The following is a 17794-nucleotide window of genomic DNA, read 5'->3' as shown; positions in this document are numbered from 1 at the left end:
ACTACAGAACATACCATACTACAAAGCACACTATACTACCCAAAATACCATGCTATAAAAGCATACTATATTACAGAACATACCATACTACAAATCACACTATACTACCCAACATACCATGCTATAAAAGCATACTATACTACAGAACATACCATACTACAAAGCACACTATACTACAGAACATACCATACTACAAAGTATACTATACTACAGAACATACCATACTACAAAGCATACCATACTACAGAACATACCATACTACAAAGCACACTATACTACAGAACATACCATACTACAAAGTATACTATACTACAGAACATACAATACTACAAAGCATACCATACTACAGAACATACCATACTACAAAGCACACTATACTACAGAACATACCATACTACAAAGTATACTATACTACAGAACATACAATACTACAAAGCATACCATACTACAGAACATACCATACTACAAAGCACACTATACTACAGAACATACCATACTACAAAGTATACTATACTACAGAACATACAATACTACAAAGCATACCATACTACAGAACATACCATACCACAGAACATACCTTACTACAAAACATACTAAACTGCAAAACATACCATACTACAAAACACACTATACTACAGAACATACCATACTACAAAGAATACTATACTACAGAACATACCATACTACAAAGCACACTATACTACAGAACATACCATACTACAAAGTATACTATACTACAGAACATACAATACTACAAAGCATACCATACTACAGAACATACCATACTACAGAACATACCATACTACAAAACATACCAAACTACAAAACATATCATACTACAAAACACACTATACTACAGAACATACCATACTACAAAGTATACAATACAACAGAACATACAATACTACAAAGCATACCATACTACAGAACATACCATACTACAAAAGACACTAGACTACAGAACATAACATACTACAAAAGACACTATACTACCCAACATACCATGCTACAAAACATACTATACTACAGAACACACTATACTACAGAACATACCATGCTACAGAACACACTATTCTACAGAGCATACCATACTACAAAACACACAATACTACCCAACATACCATGCTACAAAACATACTATACTACAGAACATACCATACTACAAAGCACACTATACTACAGAACATACCATACTACAAAACATACCATACTACAAAGCACACTATACTACAGAACATACCATACTACATAACACACTATACTACAAAACACACTATACTACCCAACATACCATGCTATAAAAGCATACTATATTACAGAACATACCATACTACAAAGCACACTATACTACCCAACATACCATGCTATAAAAGCATACTATACTACAGAACATACCATACTACAAAGCACACTATATACTACAGAACATACCATACTACAAAGCATACCATACTACAGAACATACCATACTACAAAACATACCAAACTACAAAACATACCAAACTACAAAACACACTATACTACAGAACATACCATACTACAAAGCACACTATACTACCCAACATACCATGCTACAAAACATACTATACTACAGAACATACCATACTACAAAACACACTATACTACAGAACATGCCATACTACAAAACACACTATACTACAGAACATACCATACTACAAAGCACTCTATACTACAGAACATACCATACTACAAAACACACTATACTACAAAACGTACCATACTACAAAGCAAACTATACTACAAAACAACCTATACTACAAAACAACCTATACTACAAAACACTCTATACTACAAAACACTCTATACTACAGAACATACCATACTACAAAACACACTATACTACAGAACATGCCATACTACAAAACACACTATACTACAGAACATACCATGCTACAGAACACACTATTCTACAGAACATACCATACTACAAAACACACTATACTACCCAACATACCATGCTACAAAACATACTATACTACAGAACATACCATACTACAAAGCACACTATACTACAGAACATACAATACTACAAAACATACCATACTACAAAACATACCATACTACAAAACATACCATACTACAAAACATACCATACTACAAAGCACACTATACTACAGAACATACCATACTACATAACACACTATACTACAAAACACACTATACTACCCAACATACCATGCTATAAAAGCATACTATATTACAGAACATACCATACTACAAAGCACACTATACTACCCAACATACCATGCTATAAAAGCATACTATACTACAGAACATACCATACTACAAAGCACACTATACTACAGAACATACCATACTACAAAGCATACCATACTACAGAACATACCATACTACAAAACATACCAAACTACAAAACATACCAAACTACAAAACACACTATACTACAGAACATACCATACTACAAAGGACACTATACTACAGAACATACCATGCTACAGAACACACTATTCTACAGAACATACCATACTACAAAACACACTATACTACCCAACATACCATGCTACAAAACATACTATACTACAGAACATACCATACTACAAAGCACACTATACTACAGAACATACCATACTACAAAACACACTATACTACAAAACACACTATACTACAGAACATACCATACTACAAAACACACTATGCTACAGAACATACCATACTACAAAACACACTATACTACAAAACGTACCATACTACAAAGCACACTATACTACAGAACATACCATACTACTAAGTATACTATACTACAGAACATACAATACTACAAAGCATACCATACTACAGAACATACCATACTACAGAACATACCATACTCTACAAAGCACACTATACTACAGAACATACCATACTACAAAGCATACTATACTACCCAAAAAACCATACTACAAAACACCATACTACAGAACATACCATACTACAAAACACACTATACTACCCAACATACCATGCTACAAAACATACTATACTACATAACATACCACACTACAAAGCACACTATACTACAAAAAGTACCATACTACAGAACATACCATACTACAAAGCACACTATACTACCCAAAATACCATGCTATAAAAGCATACTATATTACAGAACATACCATACTACAAATCACACTATACTACCCAACATACCATGCTATAAAAGCATACTATACTACAGAACATACCATACTACAAAGCACACTATACTACAGAACATACCATACTACAAAGTATACTATACTACAGAACATACCATACTACAAAGCATACCATACTACAGAACATACCATACTACAAAGCACACTATACTACAGAACATACCATACTACAAAGTATACTATACTACAGAACATACAATACTACAAAGCATACCATACTACAGAACATACCATACTACAAAGCACACTATACTACAGAACATACCATACTACAAAGTATACTATACTACAGAACATACAATACTACAAAGCATACCATACTACAGAACATACCATACTACAAAGCACACTATACTACAGAACATACCATACTACAAAGTATACTATACTACAGAACATACAATACTACAAAGCATACCATACTACAGAACATACCATACCACAGAACATACCTTACTACAAAACATACTAAACTGCAAAACATACCATACTACAAAACACACTATACTACAGAACATACCATACTACAAAGAATACTATACTACAGAACATACCATACTACAAAGCACACTATACTACAGAACATACCATACTACAAAGTATACTATACTACAGAACATACAATACTACAAAGCATACCATACTACAGAACATACCATACTACAGAACATACCATACTACAAAACATACCAAACTACAAAACATATCATACTACAAAACACACTATACTACAGAACATACCATACTACAAAGTATACAATACAACAGAACATACAATACTACAAAGCATACCATACTACAGAACATACCATACTACAAAAGACACTAGACTACAGAACATAACATACTACAAAAGACACTATACTACCCAACATACCATGCTACAAAACATACTATACTACAGAACACACTATACTACAGAACATACCATACTACAAATCATACCAAACTACTGAACTTACCATACTACAAAACACACTATACTACAGAACATACCATACTACAAAACACACTATACTACAAAACATACCATACTACAAAGCATACTATACTACAGAACATACCATACTACAAAGCTCACTATACTACCCAACATACCATGCTATAAAAGCATACCATATTAGAGAACATACCATACTACAAAGCACTCTATACTACCCAACATACCATGCTATAAAAGCATACTATACTACAGAACATACCATACTACAAAGCACACTATACTACAGAACATACCATACTACAAAGCATACCATACTACAGAACATACCATACTACAAAACATACCAAACTACAAAACATACCAAACTACAAAACACACTATACTACAGAACATACCACACTACAAAGCACACTATACTATAGAACATACCATGCTACAGAACACACTATTCTACAGAACATACCATACTACAAAACACACTATACTACCCAACATACCATGCTACAAAACATACTATACTACAGAACATACCATACTACAAAGCACACTATACTACAGAACATACCATACTACAAAACATACCATACTACAAAACACACTATACTACAGAACATACCATACTACAAAACACACTATACTACAAAACACACTATACTACAGAACATACCATACTACAAAACACACTATACTACAAAACGTACCATACTACAAAGCATACTATACTACAGAACATACCATACTACAAAGCACACTATACTACCCAAAATACCATGCTATAAAAGCATACTATATTACAGAACATACCATACTACAAAGCACACTATACTAAAGAACATACCATACTACAAAACACACTATACTACCCAACATACCATGCTACAGAACATACCATACTTCCCAACTTACCATACTACAAAACACACCATACTACAGAACATACCATACTACAGAACATACCATACTACAGAACATACCATACTACAGAACATACCATACAACAAAACACACTATACTACAGAACATACCATACTACAAAACACACTATACTACAGAACATACCATACTACAAAACACACTATACTACAGAACATACCATACTACAAAACACACTATACTACAAAACGTACCATACTACAAAGCATACTATACTACAGAACATACCATACTACAAAGCACACTATACTACCCAAAATACCATGCTATAAAAGCATACTATATTACAGAACATACCATATTACAAAGCACACTATACTACAAAACACACTATACTACAGAACGTACCATACTACAAAACACACTATACTACAAAACGTACCATACTACAAAGCATACTATACTACAGAACATACCATACTACAAAACACACTATACTACCCAACATACCATGCTATAAAAGCATACTATACTACAGAACATACCATACTACAAAGCACACTATACTAAAGAACATACCATACTACAAAACACACTATACTACCCAACATACCATGCTACAGAACATACCATACTACCCAACTTACCATACTACCCAACTTACCATACTACAAAACACACCATACTACAGAACATACCATACTACAGAACATACCATACAACAAAACACACTATACTACAGAACATACCATTCTACAAAACACACTATACTACAGAACATACCATACTACAAAACACACTATACTACAGAACATACCATACTACAAAACACACCATACTACAAAACTACCATACTACAAAACACACCATACTACAAAACACTCTATACTAAAAAAACACACTATACTACAGAACATACCATACTACAAAGCACACCATACTACAAAGCACACCATACTACAAAACACACCATACTACAAATCATACTATACTACAAAACACACTATACTACAGAACATACCATACTACAAAGCATACCATACTACAAAACACACTATACTACAAAACATACCATACTACAAAGCATACTATACTACAGAACACACCATACTACAAAACACACTATACTACAGAACATACCATACTACAAAACACACTATACTACCCAACATACCATACTACAAAACACACCATACTACAGAACACACTATACTACAGAACATACCATGCTACAAAGCATACTATACTACAGAACATACTATACTACAGAACATACCATACTACAAAACACACTTTACTACCCAACATACCATGCTCTAAAAGCATACTATACTACAGAAAATACCATACTACAAAGCACACTATACTAAAGAACATACCATACTACAAAACACACTATACTACCCAACATACCATACTACAAAGCATACCATACTACAAAACACACCATACTACAAAACACACTATACTACAGAACATAACATACTGCAAAACACACTATACTACAGAACATACCATACTACAAAGTATACTATACTACAGAACATACCATACTACAAAACACACTATACTACAGAACATACCATACTACAAAGTATACTGTACTACAGAACATACCATACTACAAAACACACTATACTACAGAATATACCATACTACAAAACACACTATAGTACAGAACATAACATACTGCAAAGCGTACTATGAGCCATATTCAATTAGAAGCGAAATGCCGAGATCCGCAAGAAAGTATCGACGATTGCAACTTTTCGCCTGTCGGAAACTTATCTCCGTATTCAATTCCATCCGCTTTTCGCGTTCTCGGAAAGTCACCTCAATGTAATAGGCAAAAAAGATTCACCTCTGAATAGCAGGAGAAAAGAAGTGCAAATTTTTATTTAGGGGTGCAAAAGTGGGGAAACCTCCGAGAACCCCTGGGACAGCCCCCCAAAGGATAACTGCGTCACAAAATCCCTTAAAAAAAAGTGAAGCACAAAGTGGGGGGACAAGTTTGCAAAATAAGGTTCTGGGGGTGCACTAAGAAGGGGCCAAGTGTTTTTGGGATTGCAGGTGCTTGTATGAGGGATTTCACTTTCATTAAACTTTCACATTAGAGATATTGAAATATGCTAGCGCCCATTATCAGGTACCTCAATGACAGGACTAGTTATTTTCTCCAAAAATCCTGCTTTATGCCATTCTTCACCACTTGTGCAAAGACGCTAATTAGAGGCAATTGTGCGAACTTAAGTACCCCAAATAGCTTTATTAGGGCTAAACGGGCACTACTGCATTGATCCCCAATGTTTATGCAGCTTTTTCGAGGGGGGACGCACACGATAAGTTTCCGCAGCTAAAATATGCGATGTGGGCGATAAGTCCGGCAGGCGAAACTTTATCGTGAACGTGAAACTAATTGAATACTGCCCCATGCTACAAAACACCTATACTACAAAACATACTATACCACAAAATACACTATGCTACAAAACACAAAGATAACATACTGTAATACACAAATACTATGCTACAATATACACTACCTGTATATTACAAACACACACCATACAACAGTACATACCATACTACAAACTACCTATACTACTAAACAGTGCATGTTATAACATATTATACTATAAAACATAATATGCTACAAAAACACCTATACTACTAAACACACTATACTACAGAACATACCATACTACAAAACATGCCACACTACAAAACACACTAAACTACAGAACATACCATACTACAAAACACACCATACTACAGAACATACCATACTACAGAACACACTATACTACAAAACATACCATACTACAAAGAACACTATACATACTATACGACAGAACATACTATACTACAGAACATACCATGCTACAAAGCATACTATACTATACTACAGAACATACCATAGTACAAAGCATACTATACTACAAAACATACCATACTACCCAACATACCATGCTATAAAAGCATACTATATTACAGAACATACCATACTACAAAACACACTATACTACCCAACATACCATGCTACAGAACAAACCATACTACAAAGCATACCATACTACAGAACATACCATACTACAAAACACACTATACTACCCAACATACCATACTACAAAGTATACTATACTACAAAACACACTATACTACAAAACACACTATACTACCCAACATACCATACTACAAAGTATACTATACTACAAAACACACTATACTACAAAACACACTATACTACAAAACATACCATACTACAAAGCATACTATACTACAAAGCATACTATACTACAGAACATACCATACTACAAAACACACTATACTACCGAACATACCATGCTTTAAAAGCATACTATACTACAGAACATACCATACTAAAAGCACACTACACTACAGAACATACCATACTACAAAACACACTATACTACCCAACATACCATGCTACAGAACATACCATACTACAAAGCATACCATACTACAGAACATACCATACTACAAGACACACTATACTACCCAACATACCTTACTACAAAACACACCATACTACAGAACATACCATACTACAGAACACACTATACTACAAAACATACCATACTACAAAGCACACTATACTACCCAACATACCATACTACAAAGCACACTATACAAAAGAACAAACCATACTACAAAGCACACTACTACCCAACATACGATGCTACAAAGCATACTATACTACAGAACATACCATACTACAAAGCATACTATACTACAAAACACACTATACTACCCAACATACCATGCTAAAAAAGCATACTATAGAACATACCATACTACAAAGCACACTATATTACCCAACATACCATGCTATAACAGACACTATACTACCCAACATACCATACTACAAAGTATACTATACTACAAAACACACTATACTACAAAACACACTATACTACCCAACATACCATACTACAAAGTATACTATACTACAAAACACACTATACTACAAAACATACCATACTACAAAGCATACTATACTACAAAGCATACTATACTACAGAACATACCATACTACACACACTATACTACCGAACATACCATGCTTTAAAAGCATACTATACTACAGAACATACCATACTAAAAGCACACTACACTACAGAACATACCATACTACAAAACACACTATACTACCCAACATACCATGCTACAGAACATACCATACTACAAAGCATACCATACTACAGAACATACCATACTACAAGACACACTATACTACCCAACATACCTTACTACAAAACACACCATACTAGAGAACATACCATACTACAGAACACACTATACTACAAAACATACCATACTACAAAGCACACTATACTACCCAACATACCATACTACAAAGCACACTATACAAAAGAACAAACCATAATACAAAGCACACTATACTACCCAACATACGATGCTACAAAGCATACTATACTACAGAACATACCATACTACAAAGCATACTATACTACAAAACACACTATACTACCCAACATACCATGCTAAAAAAGCATACTATAGAACATACCATACTACAAAGCACACTATATTACCCAACATACCATGCTATAACAGACACTATACTACCCAACATACCATGCTACAAAGCATACTATACTACAGAACATACCATACTACAAAACACACCATACTACAGACCATACCATACTACAAAACACAGTATACTACCCAACATACCATACTACAAAACACACCATACTACAAAACACTCTATACTACAAAACACACTATACTACAGAACATACCATACTACAAAGCACACCATACTACAAAACACACCATACTACAAATCATACTATACTACAAAACACACTATACTACAGAACATACCATACTACAAAGTATTCTATACTACAGAACATACCATACTACAAAGCATACCATACTACAAAACACACTATACTACAAAACATACCATACTACAAAGCATACTATACTACAGAACACACCATACTACGAAACACACTATACTACAGAACATACCATACTACAAAACACACTATACTACCCAACATACCATACTACAAAACACACCATACTACAGAACACACTATACTACAGAACATACCATGCTACAAAGCATACTATACTACAGAACATACTATACTACAGAACATACCATACTACAAAACACACTTTACTACCCAACATACCATGCTCTAAAAGCATACTATACTACAAAACACACCATACTACAAAACATAACATACTGCAAAACACACTATACTACAGAACATACCATACTACAAAGTATACTATACTACAGAACATACCATACTACAAAACACACTATACTACAGAACATACCATACTACAAAACACACTATACTACAGAACATAACATACTGCAAAGCGTACTATGAGCCATATTCAATTAGAAGCGAAATGCCGAGATCCGCAAGAAAGTATCGACGATTGCAACTTTTCGCCTGTCGGAAACTTATCTCCGTATTCAATTCCATCCGCTTTTCGCGTTCACGTAAAGTCACCTCAATGTAATAGGCAAAAAAGATTCACCTCTGAATAGCAGGAGAAAAGAAGTTCAAATTTTTATTTAGGGGTGCAAAAGTGGGGAAACCTCTGAGAACCGCTGGGACAGCCCCCCAAAGGATAACTGCGTCCCAAAATCCCTTAAAAAAAAGTGAAGCACAAAGTGGGGGGACAAGTTTGCAAAATAAGGTTCTGGGGGTGCACTAAGAAGGGGCCAAGTGTTTTTGGGATTGCAGGTGCTTGTATGAGGGATTTCACTTTCATTAAACCTTCACATTAGAGATATTGAAATATGCTAGCGCCCATTATCAGGTACCTCAATGACAGGACTAGTTATTTTCTCCAAAAATCCTGCCTTATGCCATTCTTCACCACTTGTGCAAAGACGCTAATTAGAGGCAATTGTGCGAACTTAAGTACCCCAAATAGCTTTATTAGGGCTAATCGGGCACTACTGCATTGATCCCCAATGTTTATGCATCTTTTTCGGGGGGGGGGGGGGGGGAGGAGGAAAGAATCATGCTGGTTTCCCCGATCCTGACACCACTGAATAGGGCACACAGCGGGTACGCACACGATAAGTTTCCGCAGCTAAAATATGCGATGTAGGCGAAAAGTCCGGCAGGCGAAACTTTATCGTGAACGTGAAACTAATTGAATACTGCCCCATGCTACAAAACACCTATACTACAAAACATACTATACCACAAAATACACTATGCTACAAAACACAAAGATAACATACTGTAATACACAAATACTATGCTACAATATACACTACCTGTATATTACAAACACACACCATACTACAGTATATACCATACTACAAAACACCTATACTACTAAACAGTGCATGTTATAACATATTATACTATAAAACATAATATGATACAAAAACACCTATACTACTAAACAGTGCATGTTATACCATATTATACTATAAAATATATATTATACTATAAAACATAATATGCTACAAAATATACCATGATATACTATATGACAAACTATACAACAAAACATACTATACTACAAATCATACTGTATATTATACTACAAAACATACTATTTTATACTATACAAAACATACTATTCTATACTATAAAACATACTAAACTACTAACCATAATATATTATGCTATAAAACATACTAAACTACAAAACATACTGTTATATACAACATACTATACTACAAACCAATATATACTATAAAACATACTATACAACACATACGATTATATACTATAAAACATATATTATACTACAAACCATACTATATTATACCATAAAACATACTACAAACAAAACATAGTTATATACTAGAAAACATATTATACTGCAAACAAATACTATTCTATACTACTATGTAAAACATACCATACTACAAACCATCCTATACTATAAAACATACTGTATTATACTACAAAACATAATATGCTACAAACACACCTATACTACTAAACAGTGCATATTATACCATATTATACTATAAAACATAATATGCTACAAAAACACCTATACTACTAAACAGTGCATGTTATACCATATTATACTATAAAATATATATTATACTATAAAACATACTATACGACAAACCATACTATAAAACATACTATATAGTACTACAAAGCATACTATAAAACATACTATACTATACACTAAACCATTCAATACTATAAAACATACTATGCTATAAATTTGCCATTTAGGCTCAGGCAGAAAACAATTAATTATTATTTGATAGAAATTGTACATTTCTAACAGCAAAACCCAATTGGGGACAATAGATCAAATTAGAACCCATTATAAACTTTCTAGCACCTCTGTGTGTACGCTGCATGAGTTTAAACGTTTCCAAAATACTAACCAGATATAACTATCTACAGTATATACTTATTATTACATTTACTGTAAGTTGCTGCGGAAATAGTACTCTCATATGTTTCTATATGTAAGTACAGTACCTATAGTAGTTCTGTCTCTAATTTCACTAGTATTACAGTATTTATGTATTACTAGCTCTGTTTATTACTAGCTCTGTTTATTACTTGCTCTGTTTATTACTAGCTCTGTTTTATTACTAGCTCTGTTTATTACTAGCTCTGTTTATTACTAGCTATACGTAACATTGCTTATAATTACCACTGGAGATGGTTGGTGAATAAATGTGGTTACCTTGTTGGCAAATGCCGGCTGCAGAGTGATATAAGCTGCTGGAAACTCCATGTTCCACAGGACGTGGGCGCCGAAGGTCTGAAGAAGAAGGAAGGATGAGGACACACGTCTCACAGACAGGTCAGGGCTGAGGAAGGGCAGCGTCACCTCATGTCCATTCACTGTGGGTTTCCCTGGAATTACAACATGGCATAAAGAGGACAGGATCCATCAGACCAGAAGATACAACGTGTCCTTATATACAAGTCTTTGGGTATTACACTACTGCTCACATCTCCTGGTGCCAGTGGCAGTACCTGTATCTCGGAGTGTGACCATTGTCCTGTGGGCAGTGACAGTGATGGTTCGGAGGCAGGTTACAGAGCGCGTGCTGCCACAGGCTTCGTTCTCCCCAGTGATGAGGAGTTTTCCATCCACATAGTCCTGAAGTAAGAGGATGGGGAGAATAAGAGCCTGGACACTGAGGGGCAGCAGTGATAATGTACAGCTTGTGTATAGAAGGGTCTCCTGTCACTGCACATGCTCCTGTAACCTGACATACTACATCTGTAACTTAGAATTCTCCTAGGCCTTACCCACCGTACCACTGAGCTCACCACCAGACTAAACCCACTATAACACCGACTCCACTACCAGATTACACCAACTGTGCCACCAATTCACCAGACCATACCAACTGATTCACCACCAGATCACTGAGCCCACCACCATACCCACTGTACAACTAACCCACCACCAGACCATACCAACTTTACCATCAACCCAACACCAGATCATCCCGATTGTACCACTGACTCACCACCAGACCATACCGACTGTACCACTGACCCACCATCAGATTACACCCACTGTACCAACAGTCCACCACCAGACCATACCGACAGTACCACTGACCCACCACCGGATCATACCCACTGTACCACCGAGCCCACCACCACATTACAGCCACTGTACTAGATTATACCAGATTATACCAACTTCACCCTGACTCACCACCACATTACATCCACTGTACCACCAGCCCCCCACTAACCCATACCAACTGTACCACTGACTCACCACAAGACCATATACACTATATCACTGACCCACCACCGGATCACACACACTGTACCACTGACCCAACACCAGATCATACCAACTGTACCACTGACCCACCACCGGATCACACACACTGTACCACTGACCCAACACCAGATCATACCAACTGTACCACTGACTCACCACCAGATCATACCAACTGTACCACTGACCCACTAACATTACACCCACTGAACACCAACCAACAGATCATACCCACAGTACCACCACTAGATTACACCCACTGTATCACACAGCCACTACAAGATTATACCAACTTCACCCTGACTCACCACCACATTACATCCACTGTACCACCAGCCTCCCACTACCCCATACCAACTGTACCACTGACCCACCACAAGACCATACACACTACATCACTGACCCACCACCGGATCACACACACTGTACCACTGACCCAACTCCAGATCATACCAATTTACCACTGACCCACTACCAGATTATACAAACTGTACCACTGGCCAGCCACCAGATCACACAGACATTATACCATTTACCCACCACCAGATTACTCCGACTGTACCATAGAATCAGCACCAGATTATACCCACTGTACCACCGCCCCACCACCAGCCCATACCCATTTTAGCACTGACCCACCACCAGCCCATACCCACTGTACCACTGACCAACCACTAGAATATACCCACTGTACCACTGACCAACCACTAGATTATCCCCACTGTACCACCACCAGACCATACCCACTGTATCACTGACCCACCACCAGAATATTACCACTGACCAACCATTAGATTATACCCACTGTACCACTGGCAGACCACCAATATATACACACAGTTCCACCGAGCCACCACCATTATTGATTACCTTGACCAAGATATAATCACAGAGCCCATGATAAGAATATCTCTTGCGATCAAACGTCACATAGTGAGAGTCACCCACGGCGGAGCATTCAGCTGCACATTTCTCCTGGGAGCATCGCCAATGCCCACCCTGGCACACACTAGAGTGGGAATGTAAAGATGTCAGTAAGTGGAGTTATGCCCATAGTAACTGATGCCAAGTTTCATGTTCAGGATGTATCTGATTTTCAGGTGATGAGGCAGGAGAACATCTCACCATTGGTTGCATCTCTGATTGATGGTCTCTCCTGGAGAGTATCTTTGTCTTCGGTAATAACATGGACAGTCCTCCTCCTTCACGCAGAGTCCATCCTCCAGGTACAGACCCGCTGGGCACTCACAGCCGCTAACACACTCATCCCGGCATTGGCCATCCTCATAGCTCCCCACAGAGGCGCAGCTGGCCGGACAGGCGGACACACAGTCTGAGTACTGCTTGCCCATTAGGCATTCCTTCTCTAGGGAGGACACTGACCATCAGAAACTCTCCTACATCCAGACAGCTCTTATTAGTAACTGAGGGCCCAGCAGCAGGCTGGAGTCTGGGAAACGTTGGGGCTGGCATTATCTGAGCAACATTACATCAGCAGACACAAGCAGGAATGGGCATCTGAGAGCGTTCATGTGTAATTATGACATTTACTAAGAACTGTACACGTAACAAGACCTACGAACAAAATTAGCTCTCCCGATACTGACCGCAGAAGCCGGCCTTTCGCCAGGTGATGGTGATCTTCTGCTGGGCACATTCCCGGGTGTAGCTGGTGAATGTTTGGCAGACGGAGGAAAGTCTGTTACGCGTTGGCCCTGTGCCCTGGCAGTATGTGTACAGACATGTGTCATAGTAGCCACTTGGGTCCACCTGGCAGCGAGACAGAGAACGCAGTCATACGAATGTGGTAAATACATGAGCACAGAGTATAAGGCAGGGAAGACGGATAGGGTGCGAATCAGTTAGCGGGGAAAGCTGTAAAGCGCGGTCAGAACAGCTATATCGCGGGGACTTCACACCCACCAACAGCGCCAATTATCCCTGACACCCAAACTGAGGATGATGGGAGTTACCGCACAGTACAGTGAAGTATTTCGCTATACATCGCAGGCGCACAGGACAGAAAATGAAATAAGGGCCACAGACACAGGGGCCCCATTCAGCTCGGATTGCAAGTCTGCAATCGCACGCACCCGCACGCTGTGAAAATATGCGAATTAATGCGATCGCAGTGCTAGACCAAGCCGCCCACCACCGTATAAAGCCGCCCACTTCCCATTACATACATCCGCAAGTCAGCGAAAACATCGGACCCATATGCACAGTTGTGGTTGAGCTGACCCTGACTCACAGACTGCGAAACTTCCTGTCGCCATGTAGACCTCAGGCTGTGTATGCCATCGCAGGGGCTTAATTATGCACGCCCTGTAACGGCGTTCAATCGCACAGGCGCGCCTGCGTTCCTTCCACCACTACCCCCCCTCTCCAGCCCCAAACGGCACTTCCTGTCTGTTCACATACCTGATCGCAGTGGTCGGCTTGCGCACGTGCATTGCGATGCATATACGCATGTGCAGAATGCAAACATCAACCGGTTGCGTGCGTCCGCAGCCTTGCGATCCAACCTGAATCAGGCCCTCAATTCTCTGTTATGTCTGACTGCGCACATTGTAGAAGAACATGGTTCCCCAACATGGCATCGAAACTTGTTCCCACCCAATGGCAGGTGCAGCTGCTCAATAAGACTGTTACCTCCTGTGCATCTGGGAACGTAAGCTGCTGGCAGTGACACACCCACTACCCTCCCCTGACACACCCACTACCCTCCCCTGACACGCCCACTACCCTCCCCGTCACGCCAACTACCCTCCCTGACATGCCCTTAACACGCCCACTACCCTCCCCTGACACGCCCACTACCCTCCCCGTCACGCCAACTACCCTCCCTGACATGCCCTTAACACGCCCACTACCCTCCCCTGACACGCCCACTACCCTCCCCGTCACGCCAACTACCCTCCCTGACATGCCCTTAACACGCCCACTACACTCCCCTAACACACCTACTACACTCCCCTGACACGCCCACTGCCCTCCCCTGACACGCCCACTGAACGGGCAATGTTAGCGGGCGTTTCTAGCTATCTCCCAGTCACCACCCAGGAACGCCTATCATTTTTCCACCACCTTATTGTTACCGTCTGACCCGATCGCAACAGCGCCTTTGTGTATATTGCCTGGGCCGTAGAAAATGTCAGAGTTATACGCACGGTTGCAAAAAATCTCTGGTGTTTTGTTACCAGCACCCTGGGCACCCAGACGAAGGAAATCCTATCCCTAGTGCATCCGCCCGGTATGTGGCTGTGGGCTGGCGTTACTCTCCAGCACCATGCTGAATAAGCCCCAGAGGTTACCTTGGGGTGACAGTGACTGAACGGGCTGCTGAGGAGCTTCCTGCACACGGATTCGGCCTCCATCCTGATGGCATCTTGTCCGGGCTGCTCACAGCTGTGCCCCAACTCGGGGACATCCTGGCAGGATTGCTGGGGGAGAGGAAACCGGCAATAACCTCACTGCGGGAGCTCTAATACCAGCCCCCCACCCAATCTGTCATCCTCTGTTACCTTCTGTGGCCTCCATTACGCAAATATAATATAGTAGAACACAAGAAACAAAGCGAGTTCTTACATTATTTATGTAACAATCTTTATTTCAGCTTTATTAGAGCATGATTATTACATATGGCGCCACCGCAGGTAACAATAGTCCAAGTGGGAGATGGGAAGGGCATGGCTAAGGGATTTCACGGGTGAGCGGGGGAGGAAATCTGTTACAGCGTGAACGTGAGGGACGGGAGAGGACAGAGCAGACATCAGGAAGAGAGAAGGAAAATGGGTCCTGGCCGGGGGGAGCCAATGATCTCACCCACATCTCACCCGCAGCACCAGAGCTACATTGCCCATCACAGAGGGAATGAGGAGGTGACTTGTGCCACCATATCATGCTGCACAGATCCAGTCTACCTGCGTTTGTGGGCATGTGAGCATGGCAGAACGCGTGGCCTCACAGCGGGGCTTATTCACAGTTAGGTGTAAGAGCAAATTAGAAAAGGGCAATTTGTGCCTAG

General features: G+C 39.0%; 1 protein-coding gene across 1 annotated transcript in view; it reads right to left on the bottom strand.

Moving 5' to 3' along the window:
- The window catches only part of LOC148454570 (SCO-spondin-like), a 147596-nt gene that overhangs the window by 73902 nt on the left and 55900 nt on the right, over positions 1 to 17794 (bottom strand). Inside the window, exons 5-10 of the mRNA XM_088460772.1 lie at positions 17082 to 17210; positions 15375 to 15537; positions 14893 to 15133; positions 14638 to 14776; positions 12999 to 13125; positions 12703 to 12875 (exon numbers count right to left, since the gene is read on the bottom strand). Coding sequence (XP_088316898.1) covers positions 12703 to 12875; positions 12999 to 13125; positions 14638 to 14776; positions 14893 to 15133; positions 15375 to 15537; positions 17082 to 17210 — 972 coding nt within the window. The remainder of the gene's footprint in view (positions 1 to 12702; positions 12876 to 12998; positions 13126 to 14637; positions 14777 to 14892; positions 15134 to 15374; positions 15538 to 17081; positions 17211 to 17794) is intronic.

The sequence above is a fragment of the Taudactylus pleione genome, unplaced genomic scaffold, assembly GCF_031769625.1.
Source record: "Taudactylus pleione unplaced genomic scaffold, aTauple2 ptg000978l, whole genome shotgun sequence".
Classification (NCBI taxonomy): Eukaryota; Metazoa; Chordata; class Amphibia; order Anura; family Myobatrachidae; genus Taudactylus; species Taudactylus pleione.
Note: the sequence above shows the minus strand (reverse complement) of the source record. Positions and strands in the feature narration are given on the sequence as shown.